The 23,742-nt window shown below is 36.0% G+C and overlaps 1 protein-coding gene across 1 annotated transcript in view; it reads left to right on the top strand.

The window, feature by feature from the left end:
- The window catches only part of brinp3a.2 (bone morphogenetic protein/retinoic acid inducible neural-specific 3a, tandem duplicate 2), a 54,102-nt gene that overhangs the window by 5,310 nt on the left and 25,050 nt on the right, over positions 1–23,742 (top strand). Inside the window, exon 2 of the mRNA XM_026933450.3 lies at positions 12,853–13,108. Coding sequence (XP_026789251.1) covers positions 12,912–13,108 — 197 coding nt within the window. The 5' untranslated portion in view covers positions 12,853–12,911. The remainder of the gene's footprint in view (positions 1–12,852; positions 13,109–23,742) is intronic.

Below are 23,742 nucleotides of genomic sequence, written 5' to 3'. Positions count from 1 at the left end.
CAAGTCTAGTCCTTCTTGTTACTAATTTGTATACCTGAAATACCTTTAAAATATAATTTAAACAGCTATTGAAGAAAAGCTATTTCAGACATTTGACCTTACTGTGACCTTGCTCATGTTTGGATCAATTCCAAAATGTAATCAGTTCATCTGCTGGTTAGAATGATAAATGAACTACTCCTTTTTTGAGATATTGCACTAACAAAAATTCCGGACAGACGCACAGATAGATTGACAGGCGCATAGACATCCGCCGATCTATAGAACAGAATGCCTCCACCACCCAAAACAGTATGCAGATTTAAATGAATTGTAATGTTTTCTGTTGCACTGTTGCATTGGAAGGAACAGCAACACTTAATGGATTAATAAAAATCAGGATAATGGCGTACATAACATTGGAGTGGTCTAGAGGTGATTGATATATAGTATATTTTTAAAATCAGCCTTAAATTAACAAACGGCCTTCAAGAATGAGTTGAAAAAAAGGCTAAAAGTAAAATTAAGAAGTGAGTGGTAGATTTTGGGAAAAAAAAATCTAATTAAGGGGGAAAACAACTCTTTGTTTTTTCTTTGTGACTAATTCACAAAGCATTTTAGCTCTAAAAGCAGTTGCTAAACCTGTAAAGGCTTAGGGGTGATTCAGAGGACTTCTATGTTACTAAAAAATAATCGCAAACAACCCTAAATGGCTGGCCAGCATTTAATGGTATAATTGAGTTAATGTGTTTGAAATATTTCATGCCAACAAGCTTTTAAATGGTATTGTCTCAATTGCTGGAGGATTGCAGTTATTGTGGAGTTAGTGAGAGAAGCAGGCACCTCATTTATATGAGAAGTAATTGAGTACCAACAGAGAGCAAAGCTTTGACATCTTTCTGCTACTTCTCCATATTTAACCCTTAATATCTCTCCCCAGATGACACATTGTCCAAAAACGATTTCTTTTAGATGTTGACAAACCACTTTTAGCAACAATAAATTATAGTAAACACGTGCTGTAGGTGTTCATAAGTCTCTTACATCATTTTGGAGAAATTTTGGCCCACATTTCTTCACAACATTGCTTCAGATGTTTGAGGGCATTCGTTTATGCACAGCTCTCTTAAGACCTCGCCACAGCATCTCAATGTGGTTGAGGTCCGGACTTTAACTTGTCCATCCCAACACCTTGATTTTTTCTTCCTCAGCCATTCATATGTCAATTTGCTGGTGTACTTGTGATCATTGTCCTGTTGCATGACCTAATTTCTGCCCAGCTTATGCTGCTGGACAGATAGCCTCACATTTGTCTCAAGAATATTCTGGTATAAAGTAGAGTTCATGTTGTCTCAATGACTGCAAGTTTCCCAGGTCCTGTGGCTGCAAAACAAACCCAAATCATCACCCCTCCATCACCATGTTTGACAGTTGCTGTGAGGCGTTTGTCGTGATACACTGTGTTTGGTTTTTGCCAAATGGCACTGTGCATGATGACCAGACATCTCCAAATTTTGTTTGTTCAGATGCAGTTTTGCAAACCTAAGTCATGCTGCCATATTCTTTTTTGAGAGAAGGAGCTTTTTCCTAGCCATCCTTCCTTGAAAGCCATAGTTGTCATACTCGTCTTTTTATGACTGTGCTATCATGAACATATGCATTTAATGTGCTTACAGAGGCCTGCAGGTCACATGATGTAGCTCATGAGTATTTCTTTGTATCTCTAATTGGGAACTGTCTTGAGGGCTCACCATTTATAAACAATCCTTCTCACTGTAGAATAGTGAATTTCAAATTGTTTGGGGATGGCCTTATAACCCTGCCCAGAAAGATGAGCAGCAGCAGTTGCTTCTCTGAGGTCATGGCTGATGTCCTTTCTTCTTGACATGATGTAGACACACACGAGTGTTCCAATACACCAAATGGCCAAAAGTTCTGCTTTTATAGAGGTAGCCACACTTCTTGATGATTAATCTTGTGAATTTCTTTAATAACACCTATCTGCTAATTATTCTCTTAATGCTTGTGGAAGTAGGTAGGGTGTACTTATTTTTTCCCACCTGGTTTCTGAACGTTGGTGTACGTTTTGAGATAAAATGACTACATTTGAAATCTGTTGTGTTTTTTGTTGTCAGCTGAGGTTATTTGTTTGTTTATAGAAGTTGGCGAGGACCACACAATTGCAATTTAGCCCCTGGTAAATAAAAACATGGAGTTGAAGGAGGGTGTACTTTCTTTTTCCTATGACTGTACACTGACAAGCTGAACATTAATTTCATGTGAGCATATAGAGTTTTGTTTTAATTTATAAAATCACTTTCATTTGATTAATTAATTTTTTTTTCTGCAATGTTTTTGTAAGATGACATCATGAATTGGGACTTCATCCATTAGTTTAGTGTGCAGGGCTGAGTTTCCCAAAGATATCTTAAACAGGAGTGAACATATTCAATGTAATGTTTGTTCTACTGTTTAACAATGATCTTTGTGCTGTACGATGCTTTTGGCAATTGCTTAGTAAAAGTTACTAATGACTGTTTCAGGGGTAGTCTTAAAAATTGTGAGTATGGTCCCAGGACTCTTAGAAGATAGCATTGCTGGGCTGGACTATGTATGTATTAGAGGTTGTATGAAATTTATTTGTAGTACTTGCATAGTAATTTTCAGAAGTAGTCGACTGATCATGTTTTGCATAGTTAAAGCAAAAACAGATTCAGGACATCACAGGTAAATACTGACAAACAACAACAAATAACATGTCAAACATGTCAAACTGCTCTTCAGTTAACAGCCATACACAGAAACACTTTTCCAGCTTTTTTAGGTTACCCTGTTCAAGGATGAAAAAGGGCAATAAATGTTCAAAATAATAAACATGTGTAGCATATTACACTATTAAAAGATGTAACGATACTTACAAAGCACTCATGTGGATGATGTACGTGGCTGAGCTGAATATCTTGATTATAAAACAAAGAGTTCACTGCATGGAAGCTCACGTCCTTCAACAGCAGCATCTAGGAGGTTTTTCCAGGCTAATAATGACCCAGGGCTTGATGTTCAACTTCAGCCTTAGTAGTGTCACAGCTACTCTAGACTAGCTGAGTGGGATTAGATAGTGATGTTCATGCTGTGCTGGTCTCGATGGAACTCACTATGCCACAGTGCAAGGATTTTATTTACATTTCACTTAGACAAGGACAAGACAAATAACTGTGGGAACAGGCAGGATTAGTTAGAAATCCTTTGGGAATGGGTGGAACCTTAAACGTGATATGAAATGAAGTGATAATGAATATTACATTTAGATTCACAACGTATATTTAGGCTGCTTTCTTTAACATTTGACTGCATTTCCTTACTGTATGCCTGTATGCTAATTGAAATCCCTACAGCAGCAACTATTGAAGGTATTAGTCATCTAGCCTATTCAACCTCTAGTATGTATGCTTTTAAAGAGTTAAGGCTCTAATACACGTTTTGGTGCATAATGTTTAAGTTCTGAAATCTTAACCCTACACTCACAAAAAGCCAGGCAAAAAGGCACTTCATTAAAACTGTGTGCTTTAAGTGTCACAAATGAACCATAATAATCAATGCACTTGAGGGCACTGTAGGCGTCGTGAACCATTTGCACCAGGTCTTGTTGGTCATGCATTTTTAAGAGATACCTATGTGCACTTTACTAAGTTTTATAGATGCTGTCCTCTCACACTGATATAACCCACACAGTGATATGCAGCCAAATAAAAATGCAAAATGAACTTTATGAGCAAAAGTGTAATAATTAAAACCATTTCTTTTTCATTAACGTCCCAACCGCAAGCTAAAGGGTTTGTTTTATTGGAGGAATAATCAGGACTTTGTCATGTTACACACATTTTTAATTCAATGAACTCTTCCATTTAATAACCATGGTTAATTGATTAACTTCACTGTTATGTGAATATACCAGGAGCCATAAAGGGAAATTTAGAACGACCCTCAAATGATGAAATTTATTGCCCAGATAATCCTATAAGATACCATATTGCAAAAAATATAAGAAGCTGCACACTAATGCAGTTCCCCCGTTCTCAAAGCCAGGTTAGACAGCATATCTGATGCAATATTTATTCAATCACACGACGGACATGTAATCCCAATGTTTCATTTACTTTGTTTTATTGCCTTCCTTCTGAATCTCCACTTTTATACATTATACCCGTGTGCATCTTTGGGCATATGTTTATCTTCATTTGTATTAATCAGGACTTTCGTCAAATTATTGTGCAAATACACCATAAATCCCTCTACCCAGACAAGGAGAAGAAAAAGGTTGTGTTACAGTACTTGTATACTTTCAACTGAGTCCATCAAGGCTTAACTCTGTGGCAAAGCTTCTTCTTTTTTTTTTTTTTTATCTTTTTTTTTTTTATATGAGATACTGGAACAGACGGTCAGAGTCAAAAGCAGCCCACACATTTGTGTTCTTGTTTTATCCTTTAAATATCATTCAATTAAATACCTTCGAGAACTCACAAGTTTCTTTAAGACCCTTTAGAAAGAACGAAAGGGAAAATAAAAGTTCAGTGTCGTTTAGCTGGTACTGGCATGAATCTCTTGTGCAGAGTCGAGCTAACCTGTGTGGGTAGCTGCTGATGGCTGGTGAGCATGGGCCAGAAGTGACTTCTGAGTAAAAGAAAGTAGAGAGAAAGAGAACATCATGCATTTTTTTTTCTTGTATATAGTCTTACAAAGTTGCATAAAAATTGTTTATAGCCATGGCGGCTAATAGGACTCAGCCTCCCTATCTTTCACAGATAAAAAGACATCAGTGTAAGCTTTCATTTTTGGCATCTACATCAGATTATTTGCTGTTAACAAATCTCTTAAGATGGATTGTTTTCCACTTTTGTAGACTCAAGCGCAATAGCGTGACCAACAGAATGGTATGAAGAAGCGATGCTGGGGCAGATTTCTTTCTAGCCCAGACTGTAGATTCATGCAGCCTATCAGTGACAGTCATGTCGATTACACAGAGTGGAACACACCCTAGAATTTGTGTGCATTAGTGCTAATTTATTTAAGCCCATTTCGCTGACACATCCATAGCACATCTTCGGCAGTGATTGAGAAGGCGTGTGTGATTGAGAATACAGTCATGGGTGTAATGAATGTAAATGAGCTGGATTATTTACTCTATCATACACTCACTGTCCACTTTAATAGGAACACCTGTACACGTGCTCATTTATGCAGTTATCCAATCAGCCAATCATGTGGTAGCAGCACAATGCATATAATCATGCAGATTACATATAATCAAGAGCTTCAGTTAATGTTCCTATCAAACATGAATGAATAAAAAGTGTGATCACTGTAACTTTAACCGTGGCATGGTTGTTGGTGCCAGATGGGCTGGTTTGAGTATTTCAGAAACTGCTGATCTCCTGGAAGATTCACACACAACAGTCTCTAGTTTTTAGAGTTTACACAGAATGATGCGAAACACAAAAAACATCCTGTGTGTGGAGGGTCTGCAGGCTGAAACACCTTGTTGTTGAGAGCGATCAGAGGAGAATGACCAGACTGGTCTGAGCTGACAGGAAGTCTATAGTAACTCAAATAAGCACTCTTTACAACCATGGTGATCAGAAAAGCATCTTAGAATGCACAACACATCAAACCTTGAGGTGGATGGGCCAAAACGTGTTTCAATGTTTGGCACATGTTGAGATGATTTTCTGCTCACCACAGTAGTAAAGAGTGATTATATGAGTAATTACCCTGTTACTCTGGCCATTTTCCTCTGATCTCTCTTATCAGCAAGGACTTTCCACCCACAGAACTGTCACTCACTCAGTGTTTTTGTTTTGTTTGTTTGTTTTTCACACCATTCTGTGTAAACTCTAAAAATTAGAGACTGTTGTCTTATTCATTCTTGATGTGAACATTAACCGAAGCTCTTGATCTCTATCTGCATGCTTTTAAGCATTGTGCTGCTGCCTCATGATTGGCTGATTGGATAATTGCATAAATGCGCAGGTGTACAATAGTTCCCATTAAAGTGGATTGTGAGAATACTTATTTCCCCAAAATGTCTTTGTACGAGAAAGTAGATAGACTAAGCACATATTATCCATTCGAAGTACGAATTACACAGAAGGCCAAATTTAGCATTCTTCGTTTGAATAAAAGGGCTACAGCGTTTCTGTTTACCATGTTTAATATTTAGAGGAAACACAGCATGGACCCAGTAGAGAATTACAAACTTGAAACACTTAGAAAATTAGAATCCCATCTAATATGACAACCAGCCATCATTGTTTAAGGGTTATTTGGTATGAACTTTACACGGCATGAGATAAGGTATCACTACTATTAAATGTATTGACCACTTACAGTAACACAAAGCTAGTTATTCTGTAATTACGATAGATTGTTCTGGAGCTACAGAGAAACTAACAGAAAAGTTAGTTTCAATATAAGATATTGCAATATAAGAGCAAATGTAAGTTCATAAGAGTTTATGTGGTTAATATTTTACATAAAATAATCCATTTTGCCACAGAGACTTGTAAAAATACAATTAGTTTTATGTTCACCCAGATAGAGTTCCTTAATTATTTATACTGCAACAGGCTTATTCTTTGTGGACAGAATGAATCATGTTTTGTAAAGAGACACAGGAACAGTCCCATAAGGCTCTGGCCCATTTCAATACTTATACAAAAGGGATTGACCTAAATTCATAATATATTATTATCCTGATTATAAATATACATGTGCTATTTTTTTGCTGTTATTTATGCATGTTCAAAGTGATATTATATCAGCATGTCATAATCAATATGAAATTCCTTCATACTTTGCTGAAGATTTAGCCTTTTTTTTTTGCAAGATTTAGTGCTCTGCATATTTGAGCATTTAATTTTAGCACAGTAACAATATATTGTACTGCATTTGTCCCTTCACCTTCTATATTTTCCTTCTTCATCACTTTCACTTCATGTTCAAGTCGTCCTACAGTATTCTCTATACAAACCATGTACAATTCCCACTAAGCTCTCTCTCTCTCTCTCTCTCTCTCTCTCTCTCTCTCCTTTTTCCCTTATTTTTTTTAATCAAAATTATTTTCTGTCACTGCCATTAATTTAAAATGACTGTCTTACAGTGCAAATTGCTGAACACAAATTTTCATTATGTTCACCAAACAAAATGGCATACTGTTAAATAAAAAAAATGCTGTTTGTCCAATTGAGCAGCCATTTATATGACATATTTTCTTCCTATTACTAGAAATAACAGTAGGTTCAAAATGATTTGTTTCCCCCAGAAATCATTTCTGACTTTGTAATTATTTCCATTTGCATGGCACTGTGTAGTGTATCTTCGTAGCATTGCTGGATCATGTCTTTATTCTGAAAGCCAGAAAATGCAGTTTTGAAACCTGTGCAGTATGTAAGAAATAAAACACCTGGAGGTGTGCTGTTACAGGAAAATAATCAATGATGTGTTGGTGTGGTGCAGCTCGTCATAAAGCAGAGTTATTGTCACCAACCTGAAGTTGATTCATTTCCTATAACAGCATGCCTTAAAATGTTTCATTCCTCTTACACCACAGTAATTTGCCAACAATTAAAATTGTTTGTATAATTAATTCTAAAATGCACATTATTTGTGATATTTAATCCCAATTAAGTCCATTTATGTTCCAGGTTATAACATTACAAAATGTTGATGTGAAAAATGATTTTGTCTTTCCTGGCCAACACTACTAAGGTTTAAAGGTCTAAGCTGTATGGGCTTAGGATAATTGCAAGAATAATGAAGTCTTTATAAATGGATGAAATGAGAGAAGAATTGGCAGCTGCTTGGACCAACATAAGGTGAAGATTAAGTGTTAAGACTGGCTATCATAATCAGTTCTTCAAATCAGGATAACTGTCGTAGTGTGGATTCAATAATTGCTAATTCACTTATGCAAACAGCCTAATCACATTTTCCCAATGCTTCCTAAAGCATTTGCGGTGACACCATTTTTAAATATAAAGCTGTCCAAATGAAATGACTCAACCTTATTGAGTCTAACGAGAAGCTATCAAAAAAATTGTATATAAACAATTAGCAATAAAAAAGTGACTTACCTTGGTGTGTAGCATTACATTCTTGATATGGAGTGCGTTTACAGGGGGTGGTGAAACTTTCTTGTCTTTTGAGTGCTTATTATTATTATTATTATTATTATTATTATTTAGCAGAAACTGGGGAAATATTTGCTCTTGTCTTGCAGTTGGCATCTATATTGTGTATGGTGAGGCTGGAGCAAGTCAAACCCTGTGTAAAATGTATTCAGCATGGCTCACTGCTAAGAAGGAAGGGAAAGTGGCAAGCTGACACTGTATGTGTATTGTTACGTGAATTAGCTAGCTAGCCGGTTAGCTTTTTTATTTGGCAAATGAATGTTTTACACAGCTGAGTATTTAGGATACAACATGCAACTTTTAAATGTCTGTTAGTCCCTGACTTATATGGCCTCATCTGCTTTTAGTACACTACAATTTGGTACTGAAATATTTCATAGAAGTTGAAATAAAATGCAAGCTACAGATACTGGGGATGCTAGTGGGTATTCAGCCATATCTGCAGCAGTTGAAGTGTTTTGCTGTGCTTTTGGAAATCGATACACTTTAATTTATGAAAGCTTGAAAGTTTGTTTCTGGCCTGAGGGAACATCCAACAACAAAGCCCTAATTTTAATGTTGACATCCTGTCATTAAATCAAGGTACCAACCACATAAAGATGCATGCAGAGTATGGTTCTTCACTAGTAATTAGAATGATGTTTACTGATAACTGGCTATGATCACTTCCTATGCTCATGAATATTCATATGAAATGATCTATAGTTGAATGTAGAGCTTAACACAGGTTATATGGAGACATGCATGTCATCCTTTAAATAGTACCATACTGTATATCATAGTTTCTCCAGAGAATTTACGAGCCACTCAACAGGTCTAACATAAAATAATAGTAATAGTAATAAAATTACTAAAATTTCTAGTATTACTAATAGTAATAGTAATAAATGGCATGCACTTTTCCTCAAATGGAGCAGCAGTGCTGAACTCTTGGGAGCAACACAAACAGTGATTTGCCAAAAAAAAAAAAAGAAACGCAGAGGGACAGGAAACAGGGACAGAAAGACAGCAAGTCAGAACAAGTGGTTGTTGAGAATGAAATGTATGGCTCATTTGAAGCCCTTCTTTCCATGGCTCACCAGAGCATTGAAGAGTGCTGCATTCTGGGATGCTAGCTGAGTGGCTGTTGGGTTCCACCGGAGGTGCTTCATCATTATGCATGGAAGAGCACAAATGTCGGCGCTGAAGAATTAGATGTCATGCTGTAAAAAGGCCAGCTTTTAAATGTGCTGTAATCACAGAAGCAGTATTGTAGCCCATACTGAAGTGTGTTCTTTCTGTCAGCCTGTTCTGCATCTGCTTATCTGTCCATTACATTGTGCCTTTGTTTCTTTTAGGAAATCAACAGAAACACAGCATATAGAACACATCATGCCTGATATCCAGATATTTACAAAACAGCTCAGTTTTATGTTGAAAATTTGTTAGGAATTGAACAATGTTGAACAATTTTGAAATGTTCTGCACAATACAGTATTGTCACCATGTCATACATGACATACACAGTAAATTGTGTGTACAGAAATGTAGGGCTAATGGCAAAATTCTTAATGCAAAAACCCAAGCAGCCTCATGTGTGTCCCATTGTTCCATTGCTAATATATTCTAGTGCTTACCTATACATATAAGCCATATAATAAGCAATCTTCCAAAGATAAACTACTTGTAAATGAATGCTTCTCTATTCTACATTAATTAAATAAATATACAAATGCTAAACTAAACCCCTCGATGAATAATAGGCATACTAAAATGCTGAAATCATATCTTCTTGTTTATTCAGTAGGAGACCTATGAAGCAAACCAAATAGCCCAATAGCTCAAAATTGCTAGAGGCTTAATAACTTGAATAAAGTTGAATAAAAATATTTTACAAATATTAAATAAATTGTCCTGGGGAACATAGAAATGCAAGTGCTGTGTTTTTAATACAGATACCGATAATGATACGGAATACTTATCTGATATATTTTTCTTTAAAAACTGCTATGCTTTAAAAAAAAAATCTTAATTTTTAACTGAAGCGCTTGACTTTAAAAAATACATGAAAAAAATGCAGAGAAAAAAGATGGCACACAAACATTTCGTGCATGGAAAATATAATAAAGAGAATAATGTATAAAGTATAAATATATTTATACTTATATATATATATATATATACTTATATATATATATATATATATATATATATATATATATATATATACACACACACATACAGGGTGTCCCAAAAGTCTCCATACATAGGGGACTATTATATGCCAGCACCATGTCTGTCGTGCCTTCGTCAGTGGTAGTTTGTGGACGTCCACTTCTCGGTTGGTCTGCAACACTTCCAGTCTTTTTGAATTTGTTAATAAGTTTGACAACAGTGTCGTGTGTAATATACTTGCCATGTTTCCTGTTAAAGTCTATCGCAACCTTGCCACAGCTTCTCAATCCAGCCATGAGAATGATTTCAATATGTTTTTCTTTTGTCAGAGTCATTCTTAAAGGCTATCTAAAATATATATAAACCAAGTATGAAAGATTTTGGAAGACATTTTGCTAAAAATAGTTAATGTCCGCTATGTATGGAGACTTTTGGGACACCCTGTACACACACACAACATATATATCAAATTTGTTCTTTTTTTCTTCAACATCTGATCCACCTTTTTTTTTTTTTTTTTTTTGCTGGTATCGGGCTTGGGCATTGGATTGGTGGCATTTTTAACCCTGTCAGATATGAAGGGGTGAAATCCCCTGCTGTTTTTAAAACCTTTGCTGCCTTTTAGGTGAGAGTGATAGAGTTTCTTCCCTCTGAAACGAGAGATCTTGCGAACACTAAGCGAACACCTGTCTATCAGTGCAGAACATTTCCTTCTGTCAGTCAAACTACTATGTTAATATGTGTTGATATAGGATTTAAATGCATGCTTGGGTCTGTTGACGTTATGTTTCATCACCACCAATCAGAGTGTCTTATTTAGATTATGATTCCTTTCAGTTTATGTACAGTATCATTCTTGATTTTAAAGTTTAAAATTAAACTTTAAGATTTAAAAATGTAAAAGTTTAAAATTACACTTAAATAAGAGATACAACATCAGAAAAGCGTTAATGTAGATCTGAAAGGCTTTACTCCTAGATTATCAACATAGATGTTTAGTTTGGCCTAATTGCTCTTGAGTATTTTATTTGATTATTATCTAAGTATTTAAACTGCAAAATAATAGTAATAATAATAATAATAATAATGATAATAATAATAGTTAGATCCAGATAATAATAATAATAATAATAATAATAATAGTTAGATCCAGATAATAATAATAATAATAATAATAATAATAATAGTACTCCTTTAAAACAGTGTCAAAATAAATCAAGAGCAAGTACTTGCCAGAACAGCCTGTAGACCTTCTTCAGTGAAGCAAAGAATCAAGATAAATATTGAAGCCGAGAAGATTCAAATATTTAAAAACGAGCCACTGCATGGCCAGTTCTACCAGCCTCCCCAGACTGTCCGTTGATAGAAGTGCAAGAGTGGAATGACTGAACAGGTCTGGGTTGAAGGGAGAGACTGAAAGCCTGATTATAGGAGCGCAGGACCAATGAAACATCTTCAATCAGCAGGTCGACAGCAAATGCAGAATAGGCAATACGTCTGAGGAGACAATCAGTCATATCATATCACTGGATGCACAATGCTGGCTCCTACTGAGTACATGAAGAAGCACAACGAGGTTGCGCTGGTCGATCTGCAAGGACCTTGGTGGACAAGGGCCTAAGAAATGATATGAAAACTCACTTGAAGCAGTGGCTAATATTGAAGACATCACAATTATGTGGGACAGTGCAGATGGATCGTGCCACCCCAGCAAACCATCCTGATCTACCAGTCCACCACTATTAATAATAATAATTTTGTTATCATATGTGCATTCTCTTAATTTACACTTTCAATGTATCATGCCAGCAAATCTGCTGTTTGGATATTGAAGGAAAGTCTAATACATTTACTTGCTGCATTCTCATGTACCACTACTAGTGAGAGAGTTATGAGAGCCATGCACACATCTGTTAATATGCCAGACATCAGCTTCTAGACTGGTGTCATAATGTAGTAATGAGATCTTTGTTCAAACATCTGTTTCAGTCATGGCTGTAGGAAAAAGACTGACAGCAACAAAAATATATGGACATCATGCCAAGAGCAAAATAATTAGTAAAATAGATACAGCATGGATATCATGGATGGTGGTGTTGCACTGATTTATAGCATCAATATTTGAAGCTATGGATTATAACTTTTTTATGGACAGGCTCGTTTTTCATAATTTAATGTAAACTGTCATATTAGCAGACATAATTTGAATATGATGTAATGATATAATCCAACGAGCACTAGAGGAGAACTCTGAGAGGATCACTTCGTATTTTTGTTGTTAATCAGGCAGCAATTTGTCCCTGAGGAAGAAGCAAGCACTTACTATCTCACAGAAAGCATCTGAAGTGCATCCTTATTCTTCTCATTTTCACAATTAGCAGACTTGTCTTTCTTCTTTCAATAATCGCAAGATCCCTCTGTGGTCTTGAAGTGATTTTCATTCCCTTAAGGACACAGGAGAACTTCTGGCTAATTGCCCGTGTGTGTGTGTGTGTGTATCAATGCTGGTGTTAATTCTGTCCTTTCTGCATAGGAGATGGGAGGCCATGTTGATATCCAGTGCTGAGTGGTGGAGCCAGTGAATCCTCTCTCATGGCTTTATGGGAGTTGTTGCTATCTCTCAGCCTTCACTGCTGGCTGGCTTCGTGTGCCAGTTTAAGTGAGGAAGGCCCCGCTGGACCCCTGGACTGGCTCCTCTCCGACAAGGGCCCCTTCCATCACTCCCAGGAGTACACTGACTTCGTGGAGAGGAACCGCCAGGGCTTTTCTACTCGCTACAAGATATACAGGTGTGTAGAGTATTCTTCAAGTTAAGTAAAAGTTGTTATAGGAAAATATTCCAGGACGGGGTGGTGTGATGAAGAGGTCTTATTGTTATCACCCTGAAGTGAATTAGTACAATCTGAAGTACTTTATTCCTTCTATACCAAAACAATTTGCTAACAATTACAATTTGTAATTGATTAATGAATTATATTACATACTTTTTAAACATTTGTTGTATTTAATGTTGTGGAATGTCTGTGAGACAAGTTAGTTCCTGCTATCGCTTACGTTATATCAACTAAAAACACTCCCTCATCAGCCTCTCTTATTTTCTCTGTCTTGAAGTTAATAAGACACAAATACAGCTTGTCATGTTACCAAGAAACCAGAAAGCCATCTTTCCTGAATACTTTCCCATGGCAGAAAAGCTACTGACTGTTGCAAAGCACTGACACTGGAGACTCCTTCCATAGATGTTAAATAAAAGTCTCCTTACAGAAAACTTCACAGTACCATTTTCTCTTTGAGAACAATTTCTTATTTTATTTACGCATTTTTTAGCCTAGATTCTAGCTATAGATCATCCACCGTACAAGTCCCTGTAAAGGATACTATATTAGAATGAGGTAAAAATCACTTCTTCATTATCAATCAAGCCTCATGAACATCTCTTCACTTGACTGGTCACTGTTCATGCTAACATCAGTAGGGAAATAATCACTGATTAATGCAGTCACTTCTGTTCAGCTGGATAAATTTCTTGTCTTTTTTTTTAATTAGGTGATGCAAACAGTTTAAAAAATTGTCCTCTGTCATTGATATAAACCTGTCATTTGAATTACAGCCAGAACTAATGTCAGAGCTGCTGTTACAGAAAATTTAACACCTTGAGATTTGAGAATTATGCAGTGCTCTGGTATAGCATGAAAATCACATGACGAATATTACACAGTGCCAATGTTCCAAACTAAGAAGTATAATTTCATGCAACAACATATTAAGGTTGTGTCTCTAATGATGAGTATATGGTCCTTGTCTCAAATGTTTATCAGCCTGGGTAAACCCTTGGTGCAATTTTGTCATTTTCTACCATATATACAGTAGCTCTCAAAACACACTTTCCTGAACTAAAATATAGCCATATTTGGACAGGATTGAATTTACATGGGGTCCTGGGGTAATTTCCTGTTTTCCAGGTGCTACCCTTTGAATTTATTTCTGTCCAGATCAGCCATGTTTGAAGGTTTTTCTCTGTCCTCCTCTTAGAAAATTAAAGGGCTAATCAGCCACTCTTTTTCTCCAAACTCAGCGCTTGTCTGATCATTTTAGTCCAGACACACGTCTGTGATTTTTTATGCAGATGTCACCTCAAGTTGGTTGCTGTATTTAGTCTCATAGTGCATATCAGTGACCCTCTCTCAGATATTAAACACTTCCTGAGTCGTGAAATGAAAAAAATGGATGCTTCTCGTATACTTTGTTATTATTGTTTTATTGTATTTTCAAGTTGTTGCTGGAACTTTGGTTCACCCAAAAGTGAAATAAGTGCCCGCATCTCTTCTTTACTCCAGTGCCTCTATGACCGCTTGGACGTCATGTTGTTAATGGAGTGTGATCGTATGACCACATGACGCAAACGTCTGCATTCATACAAAACGCAACCTGCTAGAAACTCACTGCTCCTGTGCTCGTTTTATTTCTGTCCGGATGCAAGATTTTTCTCACTGAGGAGACACGTGAAAAATATGTATTACCGACATCCTGCTGATAAACTAATCCAATCCGAATAGGGCTTATGTTTCTCATGTGCATGAGTCTCAACCACAAGTAAAGTTCTAGCATATTAAACCCCCAAAAGTGGAAAGAGAGAGGATTGCATTAGGTATAGTAGAGGTCTCAGTGTATATTATTGGTAGAAGAACACAATTTTGGTCAAAACCAAAAACAAAATTTTTTCGTGGTCTTTTGTTTTCCTAAAGAAATACCAAGTTTACGTTTCAATAAAAGACACTGCATCAAGTACTTGAATTAGGCTTATTATTAATGACATACAGTGTCATCATCCAAAGCATACTGGAGTTAATTATTTTATGGATAGCTTCATGTTTGCGCCGAAGATGCTTGTTGAAAATAAGCAGCATGTTTGACAGCTGTTTTCGCATATAATTGCCAAGACCCCTGAGAAGTGATGTTTATCTAAGCCAGATGTGATCAAGACATGATCCACTAGAACTTTTTCTTATTTATCCCCATGTGTACTCCTCAGGCTTCATTTGGGAGTCTAATGTGCTCTGCACTGTAGATTAACTTTTAGGTTGAGCTCTTGTTTTGCTGTGAGTGTGAGTGGTGTGTGTGGCCCCAATTCATTTACACTTTTAATGTGTCATGTCAGCAAATCTGCTGTTTGGATATTGAAGGAAAGTCTAATGCATGGCTTTTGCGCTCTTTAAAAAAATGGGAATTAATGGGTACACTAACAACGTGCCTCAACTAAATTAGGTGTGAATGAGCTCAGTTCGGAAAATGTGCGAAAGAACACATAATGTGACATTTATTAAATAAGTCATGCTGTATATAATGTGGCGTAAAAATGAAATATGGAATGAGAAACACTCTTCTGCTCTTGCATATACTATATTGATTACTTTATTTGCAAACTCCATGGTCTAATCAGAATGGTTTTTATAATGTGAATATTTATAATGGAATGATTGACTTAGAGGCATGTAACCAAATATGAATATTGGAAGGAACATATAACTTATTCTGTTCAGATAATCAAATACGGATACAAATAGAAGGTGCACTTCTATCTATCTATAAGCTTGCCAGAAATCTTTTTGAGACTAGGGATTGGCATTGAACAGGGTTCCCACAGGAGGAAACACAAAAGTCACAAGTCACATCAGGAGGTTTTTACTTTCATGTGGCCAATGAGTCTGATATGAAGGTCATGAAACAAAGAAATATCATATTTCATTTTGCATATGCACAATGCAATATACAAGGTTAATTAATTCATCCTTAGTAACTGCCTGGTCAGGGTCTCAGTGGTTTAAATTAGGCTACAATTTTGTTTAATCTGGGAAATAAAACTTACTACATAGCAAATAATACCTGTGTGAGTGAGGATTTAAACACATCTCTAGATGAGACAAATTATGATAAATTATTTATTTATTTGTTTATTTATTTATTTATTTGTTAAATCAGTGTTTTACAGTGTTTCCAGAGGCATCATGGAAGCCCACTTTGGGTTTAAATCTGAATTGCGTATTGCCCTATGACCAGTGGCAGCCCTAATCTGTTTGACGCTGTGTTTGAAGTTTTTATTGACGCCTCCCAAATTCCTGCCAAACACTTTCCTTGCAGCCCACACTCACATTTTGAGTATATAATTACATACTAACAGCAGTAACCCCAATCCGCCCACCCTTCCACAAACAAACACACTACATGCCAGCATTGTCGTAATACTTAATGTACACCTACCAAGACAATTACATAAGCGAAAAAGACAAAGATCAATAAAAAAGCAAGGTGAATAATGACGTGAAAATAAAAATAACATTCACGACAGTGGAAATCTCTGCAATATTCAGTTGTTTACTAAATGCTTGAGGAAAGGCCCCAAATTTGAAATCCCCAGCCTCAGTAAACCATTCTTTCCAGTTGAAAGGGAAAGAAACATCTCATCTGAACCAGCTATTAAAAAGAGAAGCTGTAGACTTTCCTCCCTTCAGAATAATCCTCTTGGCTCCAACCATGGCAAACATTAAAGACAATTGGAAAGGACAGTGCAACAGTGGAGCAGCGAAGAAGAGCAAATTCAATATCAGAAGCAATCTCCGATTTTATACCTGTTTAAGTTTATTATTCCTTCCTGAGTTCTGAAACTGAAAATACAACTGTCGCAAATACAGTATGAAAATACATTTTTAGTCAAGAAATGAAGATCTAAAGACAATAAATAGAAATAAAAATAAACAATTTCAAATTAAAGATCAAAGTTAGGGGAAAAAAGCCTTCACAATATTTAGTGCACAGAAAATAAAACATAGTAAAACAAGTCAAAGTAAAACAAGAGCTTTGTGAAGTGCCTTAGTGAAATGTCAATAAATAGAAATAAACAGATCTAAACAATTACAGAGCACCAATTTATAAAACACAATGTGACAGTGATACGTCTGGCAGGTTGACACTCTGGGCAATTGTCTATGTTGCCTATAGCAGGGACTGCTACTGCCTGTGACCTATAGTGGCTAATTTCCCACTAATTTATTTTGTGTTATAATTAAACAGCAATTCATAGCAGGTATGATTGGTTCATAAAACAATTTTTATCTAGGCTTCTTTGTTCTTGCCAGCAAATTTTATTATCGAGTAATCTCGTTGTTTAAATTTCTTAACATACACAAATTATAGATTTTAATATAACGTATGTTGTGTACTCAATCGAGTCGGTATCCTACTTTCGGTTCACACTGAAGGTGCTGGGAGTTGATTCCAAAAAGAGTCTGAGTGAGGACCAATCTAAAATCAACTGATAGATTAATCACTTATTAAAATAATTGTTAGTTGCAGCCCAGACCATTTTGTTCATTTTGTTCTCCTTAATTAATATATTATTTGTTATATATATTACTTTTTTTTCTGTTCCCAGTGTGGCACTTATATATATAATAAGTACCACAAGAATACATAAAAACAAATAAAAAGCAAATGTGAGACACATCCAATGATTTGCTTGCTACCCTGTAACTGCCGTAATACCTGTCACCTGTAATAAAAACAAAACACCTAATAAGGTTTTCTTTTTTTTTCCAGAGCTGAATATCTCATATGTAACGCTGTGCCAGATTATCCAGTTTGTCGAGTGCTAAGTGTATACTATGATTTATACTTAGGTAGTGATTTTGCCCACAGCCAAGGTCACTTTTTAAGGTGCACTTTAAAATTCCACACATCAAACCTCATCTGACTTCGCTCATATTTGCTCATATGACTTGAATACAGTGGATACCTTTAGTGCTTATTCCCCACATTATTGGCATGACCTTTATTCCATTGCATTGCCAAGGTCACATACTGCAGTATGTTTAAACATGAAACAATAAATAAGCTGTTTGCTTCTTGCAGCCAAGCATTCATCTGCTATGCCTAAAACTCATGTTTATAATTTTATCAAAATAAAAAGGTCCTCAAGGCAATGGATGGCTCTGAAAACAATAGTTGTTCCTCTTTCAGGTGCTCCCATTAGGGGTCACCACAGCGGATCATTGGTGCATGTATTTGATTTGGCACAGTTTTTTTTTTTTTTTTTTTTTTTTTTTTTTTAAAAACACCCAATGCCCTTTCTGACACAACCCTCCTCAATTTTATCCTGGCTTGGGACTGGCACTGATAGCACACTGTTGCACGCGACCCTAGCAGCTGGGGTCAGTTCCCTGGCTGGGAATTGAACCCTAGCCCCAGCGGTGAGAGCGCTGTTGCCTAACCACTAGTCCTCCAGGGACCTGCTGAAAACTATAGTGTTATGTATTTACTATTGGCCTTAAATGGCATTCCATAGTTTTTTTAAGTGTATGTACGGCCCAAATCATTCATTTCAGAGTGACATTTTGTGGGCGTGTCAAACTATTAGACAGTGGTGCTGGACTTCATTCTGCTCTTCAGTATTAACTTCTCACTACACAAGCGTAACTCAACTCTGAATACAAGTGTAATGTATTACGGTATAATTCCAGTCAGTACTTAATGTAATAACTATGCTTATTATTAGAAGATGAAGAAATCTCTTTTTTTTATTTATAGTCATTAAAAAATTGCCATTATTATTACCTCTGACCACTTATAGCAGTACAGAGGTGAACTGCTATACAGAACTGCTAACAGAACATTAAATAATATCTGAGACCTACAAGACTATAAAGACACTGAGACACTTAGCACTCTTACACACACACAGACACAGACACACACACATATAATACATATAATAACCTTTAATAACCTTTTAATTTTAAATAGGGAAATGTATTACATATATATCAGCAGTCGCTGGGTAGCATATTCATATTTATGAGCTAATTTCATCCTGGCGAATGACATGAGTCAATTTAATTTTGTTATTTATAAATTACCATTGTCATAATGTTTTTTAAATTTATTCATTATTCATATCTGCACTTTGCAGTAACATGCGTATTCCGCTAAGTGGACATGGATTTGTTGACTTCTGCATGGTGAAAATGGATCATTTGTTAGGACATGTGCACATACTTTGGCACTTAAATTATTAAAATTATTGCAATGCACCATAAATCTTGTCCCTCATCAGAGGATGAATATTGAATATTCCTCCATAGCAGCTACGGTTGACATCTATGGATTTGTGGCATGTACTTTATAGGTCCTGTGATTGGCTCACCATTAAAAGATTTCCTGTATTTATTTTTGCCTTTGGCAGCCATTCGACATCAGCATTTCATTGCGTACTTTGTGAGATTAATAGTCTTATCATGCGTCCAAGTGATTAGTGGGTTCTTAATACTTATTACACTGCATTATCGGGATTCTCTTGAGAGGCGACTGTTAGCAGCAAGGTTGTGTTAGAGACAGGGGAGATTACAATCACACCCTGATTGAACAGCAGTACTATATCAGCATGCAGGAACTCACATGAGCACCAGCTTTTTATCCTTCCAAAAGTCGAATTCATGAGTGATGCTCAATATCCGTGCTTGTCAGTCAGGGCATTATCTACTGAATGCTAAAGGAAATAGAAGGTATATACAGTATAAGCCACAGAGTAAACAAATAGTGTTATGAACTCTTTTTGCACTTGAAGATTGTATTATCTTAGTATTTCCATATGCGAAGCCTCATGTGCTGACATCTGATCCCTCAATGCCAGTGCAGATTCTTTTCTACATTATATCCGGCAGCTAGTTTTAACACAGGATATGTCACTCTTTCTGAAAACAACTGATTTTGATGCACAAGAGATCTGTAAAGAAATGGATAATATTATTTTCTGAGCCAACACTTCCTTCGAGTGTAGCATTGCTGTTCTGGCAAATTTTAATAATATGAAATAAGGCAGAGAAGATGACTGCCAGGTTCTTTTTACAACTCTGTTGATAGGTTCAGCTGGTTGGGACATGTAGTCTTGACCCAAATTGAGCTGATAATGGGCGACCCATCATGCGGGGTTGGGGAGGGAGACCTGAAAGGAAACTGTCCTTGTACATTGTGTTCCTTATTTATTTATTTTTTCATTTTGAAATGGGAAAGAAAATATAGATATATATGTAAGCGATATGCAAATGAGATATTCAAAGCAGTTTTGTCTTTAAAATAATTAATATTACAGAATGATCTCATATTTCTCCTTTGCTTGTGTTTTTCATCATTGCAGATTCAATTTGGGGCTAATTAAATGATCTTGAATGATCCAGATGTGTACTAGCAATTACAGGCTGGTAGCTAGTAACAAGAATGGTAGATTAAAGGCTTCCTTTAGTGCCTGATATACTGCTAATGTGGATAACAATGTGCTTTTATTTGTTTTATAACAATGTGCTTTTTAGCAAGAGGATGATGGTACCAGAGAGTGACAAGTTGGCTGCAAAATCAAACCCCAAATTTATTTATGTTATGTATGTATGCAAAAAATGAAGTAGTTGCAAGTGAAAATTAGTAAATTGTATTTAGTATTTCCTATTATAACATTACAATAAACCAAACACAACACATGATTATGAAACCTACTTCTAGACATTTTTATTAATTCCAAACTTGAAATAATTCTATTGGCAGATATATTGTTTATTTCTATTTGCAGAATTAACTGGCAATACAATAAACCATTTAAGGCTTGAAATGTGTAAACGCATCTAAAAAACATCTGAATAATCATTTAATTTCTAATAGTCTCATAATAAGAAATATTGTGATGTGTTATCATAACATATGTGATGTGTGCGGCATGGGCAAAAAATCCACAATTCAGAGGGCAAGAAGAATCGCCTAGAGCGTTTATTGCATAAGACTGAAGGGATTGGTGGAAGGGATGGGTGGAAGGGACGAGGTAGGTACAGGAGATCACCAGCTTGCTTCTAATTGTGCTTGTGAGGCAAAGAGTTCAGCAGAGTTCAGAGGTTCAGTGGCTAGATTTCAGCTTTCCTCTGGTGACTCTGAAAATACAGCACTCATATAGAGCACATTAAAAGCACAGCACAATGCTCATGTACAGCGCATTAAAAGGGTTTTTATGAGAATGTTGTCCAACTCTAACTACTCCCTTGAGAAGCAGTAGGAATTAGGATTCGGTCCCACTCTACCTTGAGTAAATGTGCATTTCAGCTTATCCTTTTTACCTGAGGCTTGGTATCACATACCTCAGGCTTTTCTACATTACAATTCACATACACTTGTAAAATTCACATACAAATGATAGGTTAATAAAGCAGATAAATGTTGCTTATTTATTAAATTATTTATTAAATTAGCTTTTGTGGCTCACTAATGCTTTTATGGCCTTGTCAGAATAGTGAAGTCTGTTATATCAGCAAAGCAAAGATGTTCAGATGATTATGATGATTAGGTGTCCACATACTTTAGGCCATATAGTGTATTTCAGTGGACCAAACCAAGGACTTGAAAAAAATACTGTAGCAGTCTTTGATGGTGCTGTTGTTCTTGGGTCCAGATACTTGATATATGTCAGGTATGATCTGCTTTAAGTTGCTTGTTAACAGCAAATAAGGCTAAATTTGCATGCCAAAAGATTTGACTCTTATTTTTATATACCTTTTTCCTTGAAAGAGAGGGAGGACTTAGCCCTGCTAGCCCATTTCTAGCAGCCAGACCTGTGTATATGTTATTGCAATAGAAGCTCAACCAACATATTTATTGTAACATTATTTTAACTGCCAATGTCTGAAATTTCACAATACCAAACTCTGCATAATCTAACATTCTCCTTTGATATCCATCTTAGCAAAATACATTCTTATTTAGTGTCACTTAATGATCAAACTATACAATGTGATTGTTGGATCAAACTTTTGCAGAACATTTTGTCATTCTGACCAGCTCCATCTAAAATGAAGTAGGTGATGGAGGTTCAAAAATATTGTAACTTAATGTAATCACTAGGTATGGCCAAGCAAGGCCTGCACTCTATGTTATAGCCAGCTTAATTTATCTGCTAAAGTAACATTGACCATTTAAACTCCTATAAATTACTTGCTTCCACTCTTCCCTTTTACAACATACTATTATCTTAATAATGTTGTGTTGTTTTACATGTAGTACATGGAAAATGAGCCTTAAGCCTTTGAGAAATGTAAAGGAAAATAGGAGATTAATATAATTAATAATTTATAATATATCTAATTTTGATGGAGATGATTGTCTTTGTCTTTCTTTCTCATCTATTACACAGCTTGCGTCCAGCCACTCCCCTTCTTTGTTTTTCATGACTTGACATGAAATGCTATTGCCCTGCTTGACTATGACCATTATGTATTCCTCACTTTGTTTCATTAGGGAATGGATTTTAGGAGAGCTGCAGTACACCCTTCAAACCAATTAATACAAAGGTCACCATGCAGATGCTAACCAATAGTAAAATTGTTATAGATCTATTTTCTACATTTTATTGAGCCTTGGATGAAGACTATTAAAAATAAATAAATAAAAATAAAAAATAAAAAATAAAAAAACATGACTTTTTCCAGACTTTGTTGATTTCAGCAAGCAGATTGTGTTTAGGCATCCTCAGTTCAGAGCTGAAGACCCATACCCTGTGTTTTAGCCTTCCTGGTTCAGTGTTGAACTTATGTTTCAGGCAGATCAACCTGATGTCTGAGATGCACATAGCATCTTTCACCAGCACAGACAACATTTTAATGCACCACCTGCCAAAGAAATGTTGCCATAGACACTGATGTACAGATGGATATAAAAAAACATCTGCAGGTCTTAACCTAAGTGAGAAATTGCTTTCCAATTTCAGATTGCTTCTAAAAGGTCAGGTCTTTTGAAGGCTGGTTTGTTTATTGACAGTTACACTCATGTATTTTTTTTTCCTTTTGTACCATTCTCCTTTGAATAAGTTCAATTTCAGCTTTAGGGCCACAGGGCAAGATGTACATAGATAAGGATGTGCAGTGCTTGATGTGGCTGCAGTGTGCACTCACTATGCATCTGAAATCAATGTTCAATTTATTAAGGCTGTAGATCATCGTGAAAACAGCACCAAGTGTGTTTGTGAGGAACAGGGATTAAAAGCTGCTATGAAATGATGGAAATAGTCAACTACAGAGCCGTCAGAAAGCTCGGAAATAAATAGAAAATGCAAGTTCAGCCAGGAAAAGTCACATTTGTTAATAAATAAAGTTCTTTATACATGAATGAGACATGTGTCAGAACAGGCAGACAGCATCACAAGGTATTGATGTGGCTGTTAAGAAACTATATTACCAAGGTAATTGGTTTTACCCCAAAGAAAAGACTGCTGCGTACTGAATAAGACATTTCCTATAAAAGTGTGCAAATAAACCATATTTCAACTGTGGCTCTTATAACATTTGGAAAATTAGAATTGGCACCAAGGTCCTAAGGTCATAATATTGACTTTGACTATTAC

Source organism: Pangasianodon hypophthalmus, chromosome 2, assembly GCF_027358585.1.
Source record: "Pangasianodon hypophthalmus isolate fPanHyp1 chromosome 2, fPanHyp1.pri, whole genome shotgun sequence".
Taxonomy (NCBI): Eukaryota; Metazoa; Chordata; class Actinopteri; order Siluriformes; family Pangasiidae; genus Pangasianodon; species Pangasianodon hypophthalmus.
This window is presented reverse-complemented; position numbering and strand designations above follow the sequence as displayed.